Genomic DNA, 22,056 nt, shown 5'->3' with positions numbered 1-22,056 from the left:
TTTACATTCCAATTCCAAAGAAAGGTAGTGCCAAAGAATGTACAAACTATCGCACCATTGCATTCATTTCACATGCTATAAAGTTATGCTTAAAATCCTACAAGCTAGACTCCAGCAGTATGTTGATTGAAAACTACCAGAAGTACAGGCAGGATTTTGAAGAGGCAGAGGAACTAGGGATCAAATTGCCAACATACGCTGGATCATGGAGAAAGCTAGGGAGTTCCAGAAAAACATCTACTTCTGCTTTATTGACTATGCTAAAGCCTTTGATTGTGTGGATCACAACAAACCGTGGCAAGTTCTTAAAGAGATGGGAGTACCAGACCATCTTATTTCTCTCTTGAGAAACCTATATGCGGGTCAAGAAGCAACAGTGAGAACTGGACACGGAACCACTGATAGGTTCAAAATTGGGAAAGGAGTCCAGCAAGGCTGTATACTGTCGCCCTGCCTGTTTAACTTATATGCAGAGCACATCATGAGAAAGGCAGGGCTAGATGAATCGAAAGTTGGAATTAAGATTGCCAGGAGAAATATCAACAACCTAAGATATGCAGATGATACCACTCTAATGGCAGAAAGTGAAGAGGAACTAAAGAGCCTCTTGTTGCTGGTAAAGAAGGAGAATGTAAAACATGGGTTGAAACTTAACATTAAGAAAACCAAGATCATGGCATCCGGCCCTCTCAATTCCTGGCAAATAGATGGGGAAGAAATGGAGGTAGTGACAGATTTTATTTTCCTGGGATCCAAGATCACCGCAGATGGGGACTGCATCCAAGAAATTAAAAGACGCTTGCTCCTGGGGAGGAAAGCCATGGCAAATCTAGACAGCACACTAAAAAGCAGAGACATCACCCTGCCAACAAAAGTGCGTATAGTCAAGGCTATGGTCTTCCCAGTTGCAATGTATGGCTGTGAAAGTTGGACCATAAGAAAGGCTGAGCGCCAAAGAATTGAAGCCTTTGAACTATGGTGCTGGAGAAGACTCCTGCGAGTCCCTTGGACTGCAAGGCGATCAAACCGGTCAGTCCTAGAGGACATCAACCCTGACTGCTCTTTTGAAAGCCAGATCCTGAAGCTAAAACTCAAATACTTTGCTTACCTTATGAGAAGGAAGGACTCACTGGAGAAGAGCCTAATGCTGGGAAAGGTTGAGGGCAAGAGAAGTAGGGGACGACAGAGAATGAGGTGGCTGGATGGAGTCACTGAAGCAGTAGGTGTGAGCTTAAATGGACTCCAGAAGATGGTAGAGGACAGGAAGGCCTGGAGGAACATTGTCCATAGCGTTGCGATGGGTCAGACACGTCTTCACAACTAACAACAACAACAAATGTCATAAATTAAAAAATAACATTGTAATGCTATTTCTGATAGAATTGTTGTTAGCATGTAAAATGAGTGCAATGGTGCGATAGTTTGAACATTCTTTGGCACTGCCTTTCTTTGGAATTGGAATGTAAACCTGTCCGTCTTGGTTGGCCCTGCATGGCATAGCTCATAGCTTCCTTGAATTACGTAATACAGGTTTCCTTGGCCAAATTCAATGGTAATGAAAGGTTTTATGATATTACTGTGTGATAAAATTTCATTTCTTTTCATACCCTACTTCTTTAATCAGAGGTGATACAGCTGAGAACAGTGAGGCCAAGCTAAAAGTAATAGAGGTTACAAGAAACTTTGCTGAAATAATCTGAGTTTTGTAACAAGCAGTTGTTAAAATGAGAAATACTTTGATAATAATGAAGGCAAATATTAAACTGTTAAAGTAGTTTCCCCCCACAAACTATGATATATGATTCTTATAAATGTCCTAGCAGTTTTCCCCAGCTCAACACCCCCCCCCATGTAGTGTGATTAGTTTCCAGCGTCATTTTCTCTTGACAGAGATGGGCAACCTTCAGATACCTGTCACCACTAACTTTTTTATGCTACTTTCAGAAATAGAGAAGATGTTGCTGAAAAAATTTGGCAGAATCCTTTTCTCTATATTATTAGTTTAGAAGAAACCTGCAAAATATGTATTAATCTAGAAATATAGCATGTCTATTTTCCTTTCAAAAATGAAGCCACCCACTCCCTAAATAGTAAGGAGAGAGCCAGAACAATAAGGTGCTGAAACTGCCTCTTGCCATCTCCTCCCTGCCGTACTTGTCACCCATGACTTTATTGCCATGCCTTGCAGAGCTGGAAAAAATGAAGTAAAAAAAAGTGTAGTTTCCCAAAGGAATGAAGCATTGCCATTTCTGAAACTACCAGAAAAAGTGGCATGGCTTACAACCGTTAATAGCCAGTCTTTTTCTCTCCACATATTTTTACTTGTTTAACGTAGTAGGGAATAATAAATACATTCCTTGGGTTGGTTTCAATGATTAATATTCTTGTTTCTTATTATTTCATTGAAGGCAAAACTGGCCATACTGAAGTTGTGCGAGTGGTATTTCAGCCGGAAACCATCAGCTTTGAGAAACTGCTCAAGGTCTTCTGGGAGAATCATGACCCGACACAAGGTAGTGTGATGAGTGAGCCAGTATTTAATTATCTTACTAATTACAGCTGGGATAATTAGTGTTTGAGCTGCTTGGAAGAGATGAACCTTGAAATCACACCACAGCTCAAGAGCATGATTGCAGGCATTTATTGATGAGATGCGAAGCATGAGGAACTAGAATTTCACAAGCCACCGTCCTCCCCCCTGCCTCCAATAGATGTCTGTGCTGTGAAAATTCCCACAGAGAGACTTATAAGGCAATAGAAATTCTTCTCACCTTTGGATTCTTACACCTTCTTCTTTAATGCAATCTCTCGCCTTTCAGATTAAAGGTCTTATTTCTACATAGCTACACAGTTGATCATTTCAGTTACGATGTTTATGACTTTGGTCTATTTCATTTTTTTGTGGTATCTTTTATGCTGAGAAAAATAATAATAAAATGATGCATGTAGAATAACAGTGTGGTGGACAGGTCTTATAATCAGTATTTTGCTCAGTGCTTTCAGGCGGCCTGTAATATGCCATTAGAAAGAGAAGGTAAATACTATCATATGATTTCATGATGGCATGAACATACATTTATGGCTAAATCTCCAACATTGTGTAAGATTTAATATAACAATTATTATTATTATTATTATTATTATTATTATTATTATTATTATTATTATTATTATTATTTCATAAATAACATACCTAATGCTCTTTCTTCCTCTATTTTTCCCTCAACAACAACAATGTGAGATGAGTTGAGCTGAAAGAGAGTGATAGGCCAAAGTCACCCAGTCAGCTTTCACGCCTAAGGCAGGACTAGATCATCACAGCTCTACTTCACATATTTCATTTCACAGTTTCATATGAATATGCTCAATTCCTGCAAAATCTCAGAAAACCTCTTGAGAGATTTTGAAATAACATAACATCTAATGATCTTCATAGATTTCTGTTATTAATATAATTAGATAGATGATAGATAGATAGATAGATAGATAGATAGATAGATAGATAGATAGATAGATAGATAGATAGATAGATATAGATATAGATATTAGAGCTCTACAACCTTCAGCTATACTCTGCCACAGTATATAAAGGTAAATGGTCTTAATCCCACAGTCCTGTTTTCCAATGGTTCTTCCTGATATATTCAAGGAATATTCAAATATTCAAATTGGGTGATTACATTCAGAACAATTTGAATATTCTTTGATTTGCAGGCCCAATCCATAGGTGTCACTGACAGGGTACTACTGGCCCATCTTTAAGAAAAGAAGAGGGTGTGATAGCTTTCTCCTGCAGAAGCTTGAGATATGTCATGATCTTTCAATGAAATACTTCTCCAGTCATCCTCTTTCAAATAGGATATTGAAGAATAAGAAAGAAATATAGTTTCAGCATTTTGGATCATTCTTTTTAAAGAGGATTATTTTCTGTTGACTATATTGCAAACCTATATATTGCATGTATAAGAATGTACACATACCAACACACATTAAAGAGAGATCTAATTTGGTACTAAGGAGAACTTCCTTCAGTAAGAATAATTAATCAATGGAACAGCTTGCCTACCATAGTTGTGGGTGCAAGATAGATTCCTTGTGAAGACCTTTGCTGAAGGTCTTCAAGAAAAGATTGGAGAGCCACTTGTCCAGAATGCAGTAAGGTCTTCTGCCTTGGATGGGGTTGGACTAGAAGACCTCCAAAGTCCCTTCCAGGTGTACGATTCTATATCTGTCATGGCAACCATTTGGGGAAAATGCAAGCTTCCTTCAGTAACTGTTTTATGAGAGTATCCATGATGTGTTCTCAAAATATCAAATACAGTAACTGATCCTAAAGTTTTTGGGAGCTTTTAAATATATGATAATATGATATGCTTTATTAAGCTGTCATTGATGGGGGGAGGAATGCAATTTCTCCCACTGTAAAATGTTAAGAAGATAGCCAAAATATAGAGAAATGAAATAGGGACTTAGGACTCAAAGGACTTAAGCAAAGTGCCTTTTTTGCTACTTTTTCCCTTTGTCTTTCCCACTGTTCATTTTGGAACTTCCTTCCTTTCTTCCTTCCTGATATCTTTTCTGCAAAGTGCTTATCTTTGCAATGCCTGTCCTTTATTTTTATGTAGGAACATTTCATGCTGTGCTGTTGCTGTTTCAGTTTGGGTCAGGATCACCAGTGCAGCAAGCATGAGCATATCTTTTTGATGAGCTTTTATTTTCTACCCAAATAGGATGCAGCTCAAACCTTCTGGTACCTACCCCAATAATAGAAAGTTTCATTTGACACATGACCACAAGCAAAAAAGAGAGTCAGGGCGGAATAGGTATTTCTCAGCTGCTTGACTCCCTTTGGAATCTATCGTAATAAATCAGACCTTGGCATCTGTAGTAATAAATTATCACCATAGAAGACTACAGGATTTTGTAAACCAAGTCAAGTGCATGAAACTGCTTTATTTAGATTGCTAATATCAAATAGTAGAAGGCTGAGGACCTGAAGATTCCTCATTCAACATACACAAAAATGGACACAAATTTGTACCAGATCTTTACTGCTTTGTTTCATGTTACCTAAAGGCCCTGATTATTAGTCACTGAGTGGGAAAAGCTGTGCCTTTTATGGAGGCTGCACAAGGAATCTATCATCTGCAAATAATTAGAATTAGACACTAGAAATTACATTGTTTTTCTAATGAGCAGATGTGTCTACTTGGAGAAGGAGGACAGCTGTACCCATATACAAATGTGAAAGCAAGCCTAAACTAACATTGCACATTTTGTGATAACCCTACTTTTATAATGTCAAATGGGTCATTACAGAAAGGATCATTGCATAAAATGTACTGATTTTTCAAAATTGTTCAAGATGACTCCTTCAGAACTTTGAAAAAGATATATAAGAAACCCAGACCTCAGTAACAGAGCTGCTTTGCACAAGTGAAGAAAATTCAGCTATTGGGATGACACTTTGTATTTACCAAGACTTATTGACATGGTATTGTATTCTTTTCTGCTTCAGCCATAAAGGAGCTGTTCTGGATCAGATAAAAGATATCCCTGCACTGTGTTCTAATTGTACAGTAGACAAGTAGAGCCTTATGAGAGGCTTACAAGTAGGACTTCTGTCTGGAATAGCATCCCTTGCTCTATGTTGACCCTATAGTCAACATCCATGAGACAGGAGAAATAATGAAGGTTTTCTTTCAAAAGACAACTATTTGTGGGGAAGTGGGAGGAGAGGACTTTCCTTTTACCCCCTGTTCAACAAGTCTACGTTAAATTTAAAGGCCTTAAATAGATTCTATAATGAGACTAAAGAAGCATCTATAAAATTAATAGGGGAGTGAGTTGTAAGTTCTAATTCCATTCCCTATTTTTTTCTTGCCAGTAGATTATGTTGTTCCCACAAATATATATGTTTGAATTTGTGTTGGGAATTGTGTTGGGACAGAAGGAAATAAGCAAAGCATCTACATGCAAGGAAGTGTGTAGTGGGGTGCCCCAGGGCTCTGTTCTGGGCCCAGTGCTCTTCAATATCTTCATTAACGACTTGGATGAGGGGATAGATGGGGAACTCATCAAATTTGCAGACGACACCAAGCTGGCAGGAATAGCCAATACTCCAGAAGATAGGCTTAAGATACAGGAGGATCTGGACAGACTCGAACACTGGGCACTATCTAACAAAATGAAATTCAGTGGTGAAAAAAGTAAGGTTCTACATTTAGGCAGGAAAAATCAAATGCATAGGTATAGTATAGGTGGTACCTTGCTCAATAGTAGTAACTGTGAGAGGGATCTCGGAGTCCTAGTGGACAGTCACTTAAATATGAGCCAGCAGTGTGCTGCAGCTGCCAAAAAAGCCAACACAGTGCTAGGCTGCATTAACAGAGGGATAGAATCAAGATTACATGAAGTACTAATACCACTTTACAATGCCTTGGTAAGGCCACACCTGGAATACTGCATCCAGTTTTGGTCACCACGATGTAAAAAAGATGTTGAGACTCTAGAAAGAGTACAGAGAAGAGCAACAAAGATGTTTGGGGGACTGGAGGCTAAAACATACAAGGAACGGTTGCTGGAATTGGGTGTGTGCAGTTTAACGAAGAGAAGGGTGAGGGGTGACACGATAGCAGTGTTCCAATATCTCAGGGGCTTTCACAAAGAAGAGGGAGTCAAGCTATTCTCCAAAACACCTGAAAGCAGGACAAGAAGCAACGGATGGAAACTAGTCAAGGATAGAAGCAACCTAGAACTAAGGAGAAACCTCCTGACAGTTAGAACAATTAACCAGTGGAACAACCTGCCTCCAGAAGTGGTGAATGCTCCAACACTGGAAGTTTTTAAGAAGAGACTGGACAGCCATTTGTCTGAAATGGTATAGGGTTTCCTGCCTGAGCAGGGGGTTGGACTAGATGACCTCCAAGGTCCCTTACAACTTCTTCTTCTTCTTCTTCTTCTTCTTCTTCTTCTTCTTCTTCTTCTTCTTCTTCTTCTTCTTCTTCTTCTTCATTATTATTATTATTATTATTATTATTATTATTATTATTATTATTCTTATTCTTATTCTTATTCTTATTATTATTACCAGAAATCTCACAAAATGAATAAGCAGTAAGAAAGAAATTGTTCTTAATCATCAGTCATGTCCCATGTCTATGGTATTTCAAAGTAAAAATCTAAAGAACAATTTTATATAGTGATATTTGGATCTAGAAGATGAAGCAGCAGCGAAGTGCATAAAAATTGACCACTGGGGAAGCTCTTGTACTTTACTGATGGACTAGACCAGGGGTGTCAAACTGCCGGCCTGTGGGCCGGTTTCATCATACTGAAGCTACACCCACCCCATTGCCAGCAATGCAAAAAGAGTCGCGATATGTCACAACACGTCAGTGACGTGGCGAGTTTGACACCCATGAACTAGATTCAAACAGCATGCTAGGCCAGGTTAAACAGAGCACACTGATTTGTACTTTTTCAACATATAGTAGGAACCCAACCATTAATATGAACCATGATTGTGTTAAGCCATCGGTCTCGGACATCCAGATTGTGTAACAGTTTCTTCCTACAAGCCATTAGAATTCTTAATACAAAGAAACTGGAACTATGAATACTTTTTTAAGTTTTTAGTTTAGAGTTATGTGTAGTTTGTGGGGTTGTTTTTGTTTTTTGATTCATGTCGTCTGATGTAGCACCTTGGTCCTGGGGAAACATTTCGTTTCACTGTGTACTGTACTGTATATTGTTGAAATGACAATAAAGTCTACTACTACTACTACTACTACTACTACTACTACTACTAACAAGTAAGTTACAGTATATTAGGTAATCTAGGGAATGTTCTAGTAATTCAGGTCTAGAGTTTGTGTTAATATTTGAAACCAGCCTTTGAATTCTTTATCTTTTGCCTGTAGCATTGATATTACTTATTATATTCATATTTATCACCTCATAGAATTTGATTATGTATGATAAAAACATAAAAAGAATAATTACAAAACCACTCTAAAATTAAAACGTAAATATTACCATTATTTAAAAAAAGCTTTAAAAAGGTAAAAATAATGTAGATGTTATGCACAATCCTCATTTCCTCATGTTATCCTAATCCTAATCATTTCCACAAGACCCCCAAACCTATTATATAATCAGGTTTTAAGGGACTTCTGAAAAGAAGGGTAGATCTCATCTCAGGAGTGGGAAGAATGATGTTCCATAGTGTAGGCAGAACTGCAAAAAAGGCCCCTCTTTTCGTCCCACAAAATATAGGTCATTAGCAGAGAGGATCTGAAGTTTATCCCTATGATTCTAGGCTGCTAAACCTGATGGAACAGGTAGAAGTAATCTGGAACAGGTAGTTCGTTAAATAATCTGTCCCATGCTATGAAGAAGGACTTTAAAGGTCTAAAGAAGGACTTTAAAGGTCAAACACCTTGAATTGGACCTGGAAGCAAACTAGCCATGTGCCATTCTAGGGGTACAGATAACTGCATGTGCTATTGCATTTTGTACCAGGTGAAGTTCCAGATACTGTTCAAGGGTAACCCATATAGAGCAGATTACAATACAGTAGTCCGGACGCCTAGAGGTGACTGGACTTGTGTGACGGTGAGCAGAAACTCCTAATCCAGCAACTGATGCACAACCTGAAACTGTTCAAAGGCAATCCTAGCCAAGACCGTCACCTGCTCTTCCTGTGTCTTTGCAGTATACTAATGTATCTGTATGCTGACGATACCCTATTACAGGTAGTCCTCAACTTACAACAGTTCATTTAGTGACTGTTCAAAGTTACAATGGCACTAAAAATGTGACTTATGATCGTTTTTCACAGTTACAACCTTTGCAGCATCCTCGTGAACATGTGATCAAAATTCAGATGCTTGGCAACTGGTTCATATTTATGACTGTTGCTCTGTCCCATGGTCATGTGATCAACTTTTGCAACCTTCTGACAAGCAAAGTCAATGGGGAAGCCAGATTCACTTAACAACCGTGTTACTATCTTATCAATGCAGTGATTCATTTAACAACTGTGGCAAGAAAGGTGATAAAACAGAAATTTTGGGCTCAATTGTGGTTGGAAGGTGAAGAATACCCGTATACATCTCTGCCCCTGGTGAATTAAGCAGTGCTATTGATGTTCTATCCTGATTCTTGAAGGCTATGGGGATCTGGATGGGGAACAACAGGCTTCAACTGAAGCCTGGTAAGACTGAGTAGCTCAGGATTTGGGGGCCTTCTCATTCTGGGATCCCCAAGTTGCACATCATGTCTTCCTGGAGCAGTGCAACCCCATTTAGTACCAAAGATAGTATAGTCCCAGAAGAAGAAGACCCCCATATGCCTCATGTACAGTAAGGTTTTTGTTTCCACATGTCTTCTTTCTCCTTTCTTCCTAATTCACCTGCACTTTTGTCCCCCATTATTTCCTCAATCTATGTGTCAGATACACTGCTCTTCCCTTCTTTGTTGTGCTTTGTCCGGGATCTTTTTCATTATTTTATTTCCTCTATTCTGTCCTGTCATCATTCATCATCTGTTGCCCCTTCCACGCTGCATGGCACAGTCAGTCAAACTAAATCACTAGCGTTTTTTAGGAAATGTTCTGCACCAGGTGAAGCCCATTAAAAGTTGCTGTTATATCTGCCCAATTTCCAGCACATTTTGTCACATAAGGCAAGTGACATTATTACTTTGTATACTGAACACAAGGTCAAAGTTTGTTTTACCAAGACAGGTTTTGGATTCTGGGCATTATACGTCTAGTCATTTCAGGCATGAAATAAAATAGTTGCCTGCAGTCCATAAAATAAAACTCAGCCAGTGTAACCGATAAGCTGCAACACAGTTTTTGGTTTTCAGAAGGTTTTTAGAATAATCTGACCTGCCTCTCACATTTTTGCTAACCAGGGAATTGGGGAGGGATGTGATACAGTGACTACATCCAGTACAAAATAAGCTCCTTCATTATTTATGCATTATTCATGGCAGTTTGTGAACACTGCATTCCTTTGGTCAGTTTGATTTACATTCTGCATTAAAATTCAAGCGTAAATGCTACATGGATTATTAGTAGGCTTTTAATCTTTGATTTCATGTCTAATTAGTTACAAGAGGTCAAATCTGATTTTCTCTTTCTCCTTTTTCCCTGAAACAGCATTTTCAGACGACTGTTTTTCTTCCCTATTACCTAAAGCCTCTACCTTCTCATAATGTAATGCAGTAATAACTTGCCGTAATGATAATATAAGAGACTTCTATGAATTTTATAGAAGTCTTAATCCTCAGTATGCTGTAATCTAGACAGGGTTGAATGATTCAGTGCATAAGTAAGACAAAATATTGAGTGCATGAGGAAGCCATACTGAAGGAAAGCAATTCATCTCTCTAGCTCATTGTGTCTAAGTGAACCATGGTTTGATCAGCCCAGTTTTATGGATTTGTATGACACTCTGATTATTAACTACATAGGTAAGATTCTCACAATGTATTAAGTATAATGGGTGTCTAATTATGTGACTCGATGTATTATGCAAACATCCCTTAATACAGTGGTGGGATTCAGTTGGTTCGCACCACTTCGGCAGAACTGGTAGCTAATTTTTTGTTGCCCAGGCCCAGAATGGACTTCCAGAAAGGGCATCCACACAGAGAACCAGTTGTTCACATATTTGAATCCCACCACTGCGTTAATAGGCATTGGCTCTCCAGGTAGAGAGAGATCCTTCCCACTCTCTGTTGTTGACTCTTTTAATTCTAGCATTTTAAATGAATCTCAGAGATTTTGCTTTTAGATCAGGGGTATTGTCAAGCAGGTACAATTTCTCCCAAAGTTAAACTGATACTGTCAACTCCTTAATGTCTATGGAGAGTCTCAGTCATCTAGGTCATGGTTGTCCCAAAGGTGCTTTTTCAAGAGGCAACTGGAGTTTCTTGTTTTTCTTCAAAGATGTTTCTCTTCTTATCCAAGGAAGCTTCTTCAGCTCTGACTGGATGGTGGGAAATGGAAAGAGTTATATTCCTTGCAGACAGCTGGCCTTTTGCATTCTTTTGGAGAGTCATTGAGGCCACTTGGAGGTTTATCTATGTCCTCAGGGTCACCTGAGTAGTGCAAAAGGGCGTGGAGCCTTCTTGGAACTGCTGAAAGGACTGTGCTGTAGATTGGAGGTAAATGATGTCATATCCCTCCTCTGTTGAGAGAGGGCTGTTCAATTTTGACATATGAGAACAATTTGGAAATAAACCTCTGTTTGGTTATCAATGACAGACACTCGCAAATACAGAAATGTTATTATATATATTAGAAAACTACAACATTACATTATTTTTGACATAATCACTATTCAAATTGAGGCACTTGTCATAATGTCTTACAAGGTTTGAAATTCCTTAGTAGTAGTCGGTTGGTGCCAAATCTGGGCTATAGGGGTGTAATCAAAAATATACCAACGGAATTGCTCCAAAGGTTCTTGGGTGCATCTAGCGGTGTGGGGGCGAGCATTATCGTGAACCAACACCACACTGGAAGTCAGCATGCCCCAATGCTTGTTATGGATGGCTCATCAGAGTTTTTGTAATGTTTCACAGTAGACCTCTGAATTGATGGTCGAACTACACTCCATGAACTTCACTAGCAGTACTCCTTTGGCATCTTCACATTTGGCAGGATTTTCTATGGCACCACTTCCAGTTGCAGCATCCCCATGATCATGTGATAAAAATTCAGATGCTTGGCAACTGACTCATGTTTATTGCAGTGTCCCAGGGTCACCCGTCTTATAGATTTTGATTATGTATGATAAAACATAAAAACAATAATTACAAAACCACTTTAAAATTAAAATGTAAATATTACCATTATTTAAAAAAAGCTTTAAAAAGGTAAAAAGAATATAGATGTTATACACAATGAAGCCACCTCTCTAATCCTCATTTCCACAAGACCCCCAAACCTATTATATAATCAAGTTTTAAGGGACTTCTGAAAAGAAGGGTAGGTCTCACCTCAGGAGTGGGAGGAATGATGTTCCATAGTGCAAGCACAATTGCAGAAAAGGCCCCTCTTTTGGTCCCACAAAATATAGGTCATTAGCAGAGAGGATCTGAAGTTTATCCCTATGATTCTAGGCTGCTAAACCTGATGGAACAGGTAGAAGTAATCTGGAACAGGTAGTTCGTTAAATAATCTGTCCCATGCTATGAAGAAGGACTTTAAAGGTCTAAAGAAGGACTTTAAAGGTCAAACACCTTGAATTGGACCTGGAAGCAAACTAGCCATGTGCCATTCTAGGGGTACAGATAACTGCATGTGCTATTGCATTTTGTACCAGGTGAAGTTCCAGATACTGTTCAAGGGTAACCCATATAGAGCAGATTACAATACAGTAGTCCGGACGCCTAGAGGTGACTGGACTTGTGTGACGGTGAGCAGAAACTCCTAATCCAGCAACTGATGCACAACCTGAAACTGTTCAAAGGCAATCCTAGCCAAGACCGTCACCTGCTCTTCATGTGTCTTTGCAGTATACTAATGTATCTGTATGCTGACGATACCCTATTACAGGTAGTCCTCAACTTACAACAGTTCATTTAGTGACTGTTCAAAGTTACAATGGCACTAAAAATGTGACTTATGATCGTTTTTCACAGTTACAACCTTTGCAGCATCCTCGTGAACATGTGATCAAAATTCAGATGCTTGGCAACTGGTTCATATTTATGACTGTTGCTCTGTCCCAAGGTCATGTGATCAACTTTTGTAACCTTCTGACAAGCAAAGTCAATGGGGAAGCCAGATTCACTTAACAACCGTATTACTAACTTAACAACTGCAATGATTCACTTAGCAACTGTGATAATAAAGGTCATAAAATGGGGCAAAACTCACTTAACAAATGTCTTGGTTAGCAACAGAAATTTTGGGTTCAACTGTGGTTGTAAGTCAAGGGCTACTTGCATTTTGTGGTCACTTATAACAGGGCTTTTCAACCAGTGGTACGGGTACCACCTGTGTACATTGGCACCTGGCAGGTGGTATGCGACCATCCTAGAAAAGTGGTAGCGGGTGAGGGGAATGAACTGAACCGGTGGCAGCACCGCACAAGCCTAAGTAAGACACGGCTGGAGCCGCAGGGCTGTCAAGGCTCAGCAGAAGCGCCAGGATCAGCACTTCTTCGGGGCTGACAGGGCTGAGTGGAAGCACCAGGATCAGCACAGGCTCCAACTGGAGCTTGGCGCTGATCCTGGTGCTTCTGCTGAGCCCAGAAGAAGCGCCAATCAGCTGGAACATTGCAGCATCTCCAGGGTCTTGTGATTTACATTCAGATGCTTGGCAACTGATTCATATTTATGATGGTCACAATGTCCCAGGGTCATGTGAAGTGACCAAAACCTGCTGCAACCACCCAGCAGACAGGGCAGGGGGGAATAAAAACCAAACACCCCCCCACCCCACCCAAGCTGCCAATCCTCAACAGAAATGCTCACAATAATGAAAACCTCAGACAGGAGGAAGAGCACCGCTGGGCAGGCAGGCAGGTGTCTTGCTCAGCTGTGGCTTGGGGGGCACTTTTTTCAATGCCATTGTAAGTTTGAACAGTCACTAAGCGAACTGTTGTAAGTCGAGGACTACTTGTACTTCATCACTTTTTTCCTTTTTTGGGGGGGGGTCATCAAGTTTTTGACACCTTGCTAGGCAACTGGTGGTACTCGGATGTTGCCATATCCTAAAAGTGGTACAATGGGTGAAAAAGTTGAAAAGCCCTGACTTATAAGATCAAAAGGCACTACAGAAATATTTTTAATAAATTGGTGAAAAATAAAACATCAGTTTGTACTATTTGCTAGCTAATCTAATTTGATAGCTTATCTTTATAGTTGGTCTCCCTTTCTTTTGTTTCTTTCTTATGATACGTTTATATTATTTTGTGTTTAAAAAAGAAAGTTAGGACTCAAGGAAACTATCACCGGACTATAGTTCCACCATTATCTTTTTATGGCAGTTCATATATCATAGAGTCATAAAGTTGAAGTGTCCTCTGAGGCCATCAAGTCTAATCCCCTTCTTAGATTAATACCTGATGGCCATCTGGCCTGCAGTTAAACACATCCAATGAAAGGATGTCCATCATTTCTCTGAAAAATGTTACTGTTCTTACAAGGAATTTTGGGGAATCAGCCTAATCATGCATTATCTTGTGTTCTGTGCTCTAGGAAAATAAATCCATTTTTGTATTTCATGTATTGAAGAGTGTTAGATTTAAGATTATTATATATACAGGTAGTCCTTGACTTACAACAGATCGTGTACTGACTGTTCAAAGTTACAATGGCACTGAAAAATGTGACCTATGACTGTTTTTCATAGTTATGACCTTTGCAGCATCCCTATGATCATGTGATCAAAATTAAGATGCTTGGCAACAGGTTTATATTTATGATGGTTGTAGTGTCCCAGGGTCATGTGATCACCTTTTGCGACTTTCTCACAAGCAAAGTCAATGCGGAAGCCAGATTCACTTAGCAATTGGGTTAACTATACTAACTTACTAACATATCATCTGCAGTGATTCACTTAACTGGTAAGAAAAGTTGTAAAATGGGGCGAAACTCACTTAACAAATGTCTCACTTAACAACAGAAATTTTGGGCTCAATTGTGGTCATAAGTTGCGGGTTACTTGTAATAGTTTGGTGCAGTGGTAAATTCTAGAAACCAGAAGACTTATGAGATCTAGGCTTCCTTTAGGCATGAAAGCTGGTTGGATGACTTTGGGCCAGTCACTCACTCTCAGTTCGCTCCACCTCACAGGGGTAAGTAGGTCTCTGTAGGTCTTGAGCTTCCCAACATACTGGTTCCACACTCACTTTCCCATCCCTTCCATCATGGCTCAGTCACTTATCTTTTTGGTAGGTCTTTGGGAAGCAGCTGCTCTACTATGTGATCTTCCTACCCAGTGGAGACTGTGTGGGGCCATCCCAGAAGTGGATACCATTTTGGGAGCAGATGGAATGAATTGTGGGTGCTCCAAAATGGCATCCACTTCTAGGAAGATGCCACACAGCCTCCACTGTATAGGGAGGCCAAGAGCCAGCTCTCCTGCCAAACACTATCTCTTTTGATAGTATCGTCATGTAACAATAACATTTCAAGTTGATGATTATCGGCTTGTGATCTGACTGCAGAATTGCACTTTCTGTTGTAATTTTAACCAAATGGCTAATCATGATCTAATCAGCTCTGAATTTGTCTCCTTCAGAACCTTACATTTGTATTTTAGGTATTTAAAACTGATTTTATTTCAGGTTTGCTTTATTGTTTTAGTAATAAATTTTAATTTTGTTTATCTTTGAGATTGATCTGCCTCCCACAGGAAAAAAAAGGACTGAAAACTCTAGTCCAGGGGTAGGCAACCTCGGCTCTTTTATGACTCATGGACTTCAACTCCCAGAATTCCTGAGTCAGCATATCTGACTCAGGAATTCTGGGAGTTGAAGTCCATGAGTCATAAAAGAGCCGAGGTTGCCTACCCCTGCTCTAGTCATATGTTTATATGTTACATAGAAAGGTGGCTGAACTATTGAAATTATTTTGCTTTTTGAATTTTTACCCTTTAATCACCAGAAAAACATAACAGGTTATGAGAGCTACCCTCTCACACAAAAAGGTATGAGTGAACATACCAAGGTGACCCCTGGAGGAGATATAGTATCAACTGGAAGTCACAAGGTTTCAGCCCAAAGCAGGAAGTGGGTCCATGGGGAGGGGACCTAGAAGAATCTAGAAGAAGTTCTAAGTCATGTATTTTTATATCTTACAGGATCCATTACTCTGGAGTTCTGGCATTCCACTGTTATTATTGTTGAACTACAATGGAGTTCTGTAACTAAACATTCTATCCCTTCCTTTATTTTTATTTTTAGGGATGCGGCAGGGAAATGATGTTGGGACACAATATCGGTCTGCCATCTATACAATCACCCCAGAACAAATGGAGTCTGCCTTGAAATCTAAAAGTGATTACCAAAAGGTAAGGATAAACCTAAAGTGCTTCCAGGTCACCTTACAATATTCAGGCTGAGAAAAGCCATTACAACTTATCCTCTCAATTTATGTCTACAATTGGAACTCAGTTGCTGAGTGAAGTAATTAAGAAAGACATCCATGTGACTGCTTCACTCAGTAAGTTCAATCCCAGCTCTCCCTGTTGCATTTGTTGAGCACACAGAGCAAAACATTTGCCTGCTGAAAAGGGGCAGATAGCTCCTCTTTAAGCATGGAAGTAAACTCGTGCTGGGCTGGAGAAATGAGGCAGGGATCACGAAGATTACTACTTTGTTTCTCCACTACAGTGCACAGGTTCCTCTCTCCTATGTGTACAGAAGGGAACTCATGCACAGAGCTAGAGAGATGGGGATCATGCAGCTCAACAAAGCATTTCTGTCCCTTCCTCTGCCACGCATGGAGGAGAGGGGATTCTTGGGCATGTGGCAGCAGATTGCAACCTTCCCTGTCAGCTTCCCCATTGTCCTTCTGGGAAAGCTGGCAGAGAAGATTGCAAATGATGATCACATGACCGCAGAGCATGTGCACATGTTGCCAAGCACCCAGATCACAAATACATCACAAACACAAAGTCATGTTTTATGATGGCTGGAAGTGCTTGACAGACTGTAAAGCTGCCTTTCGTGCCATCATAACCTTGAATGATTGTTAAACTACTGGTTGTATGCCATGGACTACCTTTATTAGTTTTGTAGCAACCAGCCCAGGGATGGGCAATTAATTTCTGAAAGGGCCAGATGAGAAACTGGGACTATTGTGGAGGATTGCTGCTGCCCCACCTCTGCCAATGCTGCGCTGACACCCCAATGCTGACATTGCCCTATACTCCAAAGCTGCCCTGCAGTTGACACTGCTGATGCCCACTCCCTGCCACCAATGCCATGGGCCAGAGTGGGACCATCTGCAGGCCGGATGTGGCCCATAGGCTGTAAAATGCCCAGGTCTGTATTAGCCTGCACTTTGCTGAAAGGGAGATTTTTTCTGACATCATGAACATTAGCTACCTATTTTATTTCCAATCTCACTGTTAAGATCAGTGTATTTGTATCAGATATTATTTTAGCATTGCTGTACTTTTTCATGCTATCGTTCATAATGAAGAGAAACTCCATTCAGAACTGTGAATATCTTCCAGTATTGTTTGCTGTCTGTTTGAATAGCTAATAGCTGGAGACTCTTTATAAAATATGTGATGACTTACATTACTACCTTTGAGTTTTCTTTCTGCAAGGGACAGCGAGCAAAGTAAAATATCAGCAGGGAGATTTGTTGGCTAATGATTTCACTTCAGTTAGATATAAACAAAAGAAGAATGGGAGAATGGGAGACAGTGGCAAACATGTAACTCTCATAATTGCAAACTTGAGTTGTTTATTCACTTTTACTTTGTAAAGTACTATAAAATATTTTATATTTACATAGTTAGGAATGTAGAATATTTTCAAATGGCGGTCTGCTTCTATGTTAATGTCCTTTCCCAAAATCTCCTTCTCATTAATTCCCAGTGAACTATAAACTTTATTCTAGGGAATGCCTGCATCATTATTATTCATTCCCCTCCCAAGAGGACTAAGGATGGTTCTCATTAATTTATATTGGGGGTTTTTCCTCTAGTTTTATGTGCAGTTTTTGGGAGATGCGTTTAAGGTTCAAAAATGTCTGGTTTTTTTTCCTTGCCTCAGGAAATCTTTCTGGTTGTATATTGAAAGGAAGTTTTTAAAAAATGGGGGAAGGCTTACTATCTGTATTCTTACAGATTATCAGCAATATTCTGTGAAAAATAAAGCATATTAAGTTTACATTTTACAAACTGGCAAACTTGAGTCTCACTTTAGCACTCACATAACTAAGATTTGATGCTAGCAACTCTTCTCCACTTCCTCCTGGGCTTAGACCACAGCTGATCATGCTTTCATTGTCTGTCTGTTTTGGCCTGTCAACCTGGAGAGAGAAGTATTGCCTTGTGACTGACTGTTATAAGGTCATCTGTGATCATGACGACATTGGTACTTTAATCAAATTTTTGTTTGTCCATACTTTCCCCTCTTTTGTTTCCTATTATTTCATTCTTGATGTGCTAGTTTTTCATAAACAAATTATATGGATAGGTATTTAACCCATTTGAATGAAAAGAATTAAGATGTTTTGACAAATAGAAAGGTTGAAGTGGTTTCAGGCATCCTAATCAGACCCTTTCTCTATATCTCTTTTTCTCAATATAGCTTAATATTTTGCATCTTAGTTTCTCCAGTCGCATGCAAGAAGTTTTTTAGAAGGTCAGATCACTGAGAATTATTCATATAATTTTTTACATTATCAGTTGTGTCTATTGAATTTAAATAATATGAAGTAGATTCAGAAATAAGTCTTAACTGAAATCGAAAGAATTTTGTCCTGGGAATTGACAGTACAGGATTTAAGCTTTAAATATTTAATTCAAGTCAAGTTATCTCTCTGTAATCTGGCTGTTTTAAAATCACCTTTTTGTATATTTAATCTGTAATATTCTGTGAGCAACTTATGTAGATAGTTATTTCATTTGCTTGTTGTTTGGTAGATTTAAAAGCAAAGTGGGGAACTGCCAATCATTTTATAAGGTTAAATAAAATAAGCTTCACGTGGGTATTCTCCCCCATTGGTGTGATTTTTCCTACCTTACATCCAGAAATAAGAGTCTCCGTAGAGTTATACTGTTGGTCTCTTATCTTTAGAAAACTTTGGAAAGTATGAATTTTGCAAGGTTCTACGAGGATTGCTGCTGTGTGTAAAAAATGCACAGCATGTTGCAACAACCAATCAAGCTTGTAAGCTGCCCTGAGTCTTCGGAGAAGGGCGGGATATAAATGGAATTAAAAAAAACCCATGGTGGTTTATTGTCAAGAGAAAAATACATTGCAAGTGGGTGCCAAAAAGATACAAATTCTCAATCCAAACACATTATTAGGATAAGTCAGGATTTATCCATTGCTTCTTGTCCTGCCTTCAGGCACTTTGGAAAATAGCTTGACTCCCTCTTCATTGTGGCAGCCTCTGAGATATTGGAACACTGCTATCATGTCACCCCTCATCCTTCTCTTCAATAATGGTAGAGTTTCAATCTGCTCAGTTCAAACATTTTCTTTCCATGTTACAGTGTTGACCTCTACCCAGATGGCAGATTCTAAACTGTAGTGCTAGTCAGCCCTGAAGCAAATGAAACTTGACCTACAACTGCTCTAGGTGGGCTTGTGGAGGATAGGTTAATATTTGTAATGTACACTTTTAGTCAAATAAAACTTTTTATTTGAATAGGTATGGTGGAAATAGTTTTGCTATTTTATTTTTATTTTATTATATTTTACTTTATTTATTTATTATTTTATTTTATTTTTTATTTTTTTGTTTCCTTCAAGTCAGGGCTAACTTCTGATAGCTGCCTGGACAAGTTACTCAATGACAGGACATTTCTGCTTAGTTCGCAGTTGGATCTCTCTTCTTGTCTTACCCTCAGGTGCTTTGGAGAATAGGTCATCTCCTCTTCTTTATGACATCCCTTAAATATTGGAAGACTGCTATCAGTCACTATAGTCTTTTTGTTTGTTAGACTAGATATGTCCAGTTCGTGCAACCATTCCTCGTATTCCTCATCTTTTCTCTGCACTCTTTCCTGAGTCTCAATGTCTTTTTTTTGTATTATGTTGACCAAAACTGGAGACACTATTTCAAGTGTAGTCTTACCAAAGCAGAATATAGTGGTACTAATACTTCATGTGATCTTGATACTACCCCTCTGTTGATGCAGCTTAAGATTGCATTGGGTTTTTTTAGTAGCTGCAGCACATTGCTGGTTCATACCTAAGTGGTTGTCCACTAGGATTTCTAGATCTTTCTCATAGTTACTGCTGTTGAGCATGGTACCACCTATTTTATACCTATGCATTTGGTTTTTCTTGCCTAAGTGCAAAATCTTTCTTTTCTCACCACTGAATTGCATTTTGTTGGATAGGGCCCAGTGTTCAAGTCTGTCAAAATTGTTCTGGATCTTGAGCCTATCTTCTAAAATGTTAGCTATTCCTCCAAGCTTGGTGTGTCTGCAGATTTGATGAGTTCCCTTTCTATCCTTCATTTAAACTATTTATGAAGATGTTGAAGAGTACTGGGCTTAAAAGAAATAGAATAGAGCTAGAAGGGACCTTGGACGTCTTCTAATGCAGCCCCCTGCTCAAGTAGGAGGGCCTATAGCATCTTAGACAAGTGACTGTGTAGCCTTAAAAATCTCCAGTGCTGGAGCGCCCACGATTTCTGAAGGGAAGCTATTCCACTGGTTAATTGTCCTCACTGTCAGGAAGTTTCTCCTTAATTCCAAGAGCCTTGGTGGAGCAGTGGGCTAATGCCTCCTTAAGTAACACCAGCTGCCTGCAATTAGTGCAGATTCGAGTCTCACCAGGCTCAAGGTTGACTCAGCCTTCCATCCTTCCAAGGTAGGTAAAATGGGGACCCAGATTGTTGGCGGCAATAAGCTGACTTTGTAAAAATGCCACGGGGGGGACGAAAGCCCTAATAAGCAGGCATATACATAGAATGAAGGCTATTGCTAAGCACATTGATTTGTGCTTCTTAGATTGTAAGCCTCCCTGAGTCTTCGGAGAAGGGCGGGATATAAATGGGATTTTTAAAAAAAGTTGCTTCTCTCTTTTATCAGTTTCCAACCATTGTTTCTTGTCCTGCCCTCTGGGGCTTTGGTGAATAACATGACCCCCTCTTCTTGGTGGCAGCCCCTCAAATACTGGAATATTGCTATCATGTCCCCCCTATTTAAGACAGAACCTTGGGGTACCCTACTGCATGCTTCCCTCCATGTAGAACTCGCGGGTCATCCAGTTTCTAGGCTGATGCCCCAACCTCAAACCACTATAGATGCATTTTTAAAATTAGACAAAAGTAGCTAATGGTTCTCATAAATAATAATTATACAGTAATGAATAATATACAATAATAACTAACATACAATAGTGAAGGAAATATTCCTAAAAGTAGACAAGGAAATTTGATTTCAGGCATTATTAATTTTTGAACAGAAATAAGTTCCATAGTATATTTCTATGACAGAGACTGGAATTTCCCCCCTTTTTTCCCCTAAAGAAAATATGATAGACTTACATTGAATTAACTAAAATATTTCCTTTCTTTTATATAGAGAGGTTGCTCATGTCCTGTTGAGAAAGCTACATTTTGGAAAAAAATATGAGTAAGTTTGTTGTGTTGGCAGGGTGAAACTTATAAAGAAGATAGAAATGGAGCACTTTAACAAGATTTGCTCCTTCTAATGAGAATGTTAAATCCTGAATCTGATCTTCTACTCAGTCTCCCTCTTTTCATTTCTGCCTCCACCCTTACGTGCATTTATCTTCTTCCATGTGACGCCTTGAATATGCTGCAGAATCAGTTATAGTTACCATAGTAACCAGCCTAAAAACCATGTCCATTGGATGCATCCTTGGGAGGAAGAAGAAAAAAGCCACCCACCATTGTTCCCTATCAACTCTTAGCTCAGAACCCATTAAGAGGAAGAAAGGGCAACACCCGGAGGTCACTTGAATTGCCAGCTGTATACTCTACTTGCGTTGCTGTGTCACTAAGAGCCGCTTCCCTTCTCCCTGGGCCAATATCATTAGTTTGACCTTTGGATGTGGATTTGGCCAAAGAACAGGAGTCCCGCAGAGAAGTGCAAGCAGGGAACTTCTTTTGTTTAACATCTTGCCACATTTCCTTTTGAACTGTTTAGGATTCAGATGCATTTGCAAGTGGGGCCTTTCGTCCTGCCAGTTCAAACAGCGGAAATGCAGATGACAGGCCTCAGATATTATAATTAACTGCCATTTACAGCACAGCTGTCATCAGAATTGCTATGACAATTGAGTAACCAAGAGGGCTATTCTGCACCTGGACCAGATTAAATTCTAAACTCGGTTGTTCTTTGATCTTCTCTCCGCACATACGTGT

The 22,056-nt window shown here is 39.4% G+C and overlaps 1 protein-coding gene across 2 annotated transcripts in view; it reads left to right on the top strand.

The window, feature by feature from the left end:
- The window catches only part of MSRA (methionine sulfoxide reductase A), a 214,549-nt gene that overhangs the window by 111,992 nt on the left and 80,501 nt on the right, over nucleotides 1–22,056 (top strand). For both annotated transcript variants that reach the window (XR_014490690.1, XM_083348460.1), the window contains exons 4-5: nucleotides 2,409–2,513; nucleotides 15,933–16,039. Coding sequence is in view for 1 of the 2 variants with exons in the window: in XM_083348460.1 (XP_083204586.1) it covers nucleotides 2,409–2,513; nucleotides 15,933–16,039 (212 nt within the window). In the remaining variant the exon portion in view is untranslated. The remainder of the gene's footprint in view (nucleotides 1–2,408; nucleotides 2,514–15,932; nucleotides 16,040–22,056) is intronic.

Source organism: Vipera ursinii, assembly GCF_947247035.1.
Source record: "Vipera ursinii genome assembly, chromosome: 1".
Lineage (NCBI taxonomy): Eukaryota > Metazoa > Chordata > Lepidosauria > Squamata > Viperidae > Vipera > Vipera ursinii.
The sequence above is the reverse complement of the archived record's forward strand: the minus strand, read 5'-3'. Positions and strand labels throughout refer to the sequence as shown.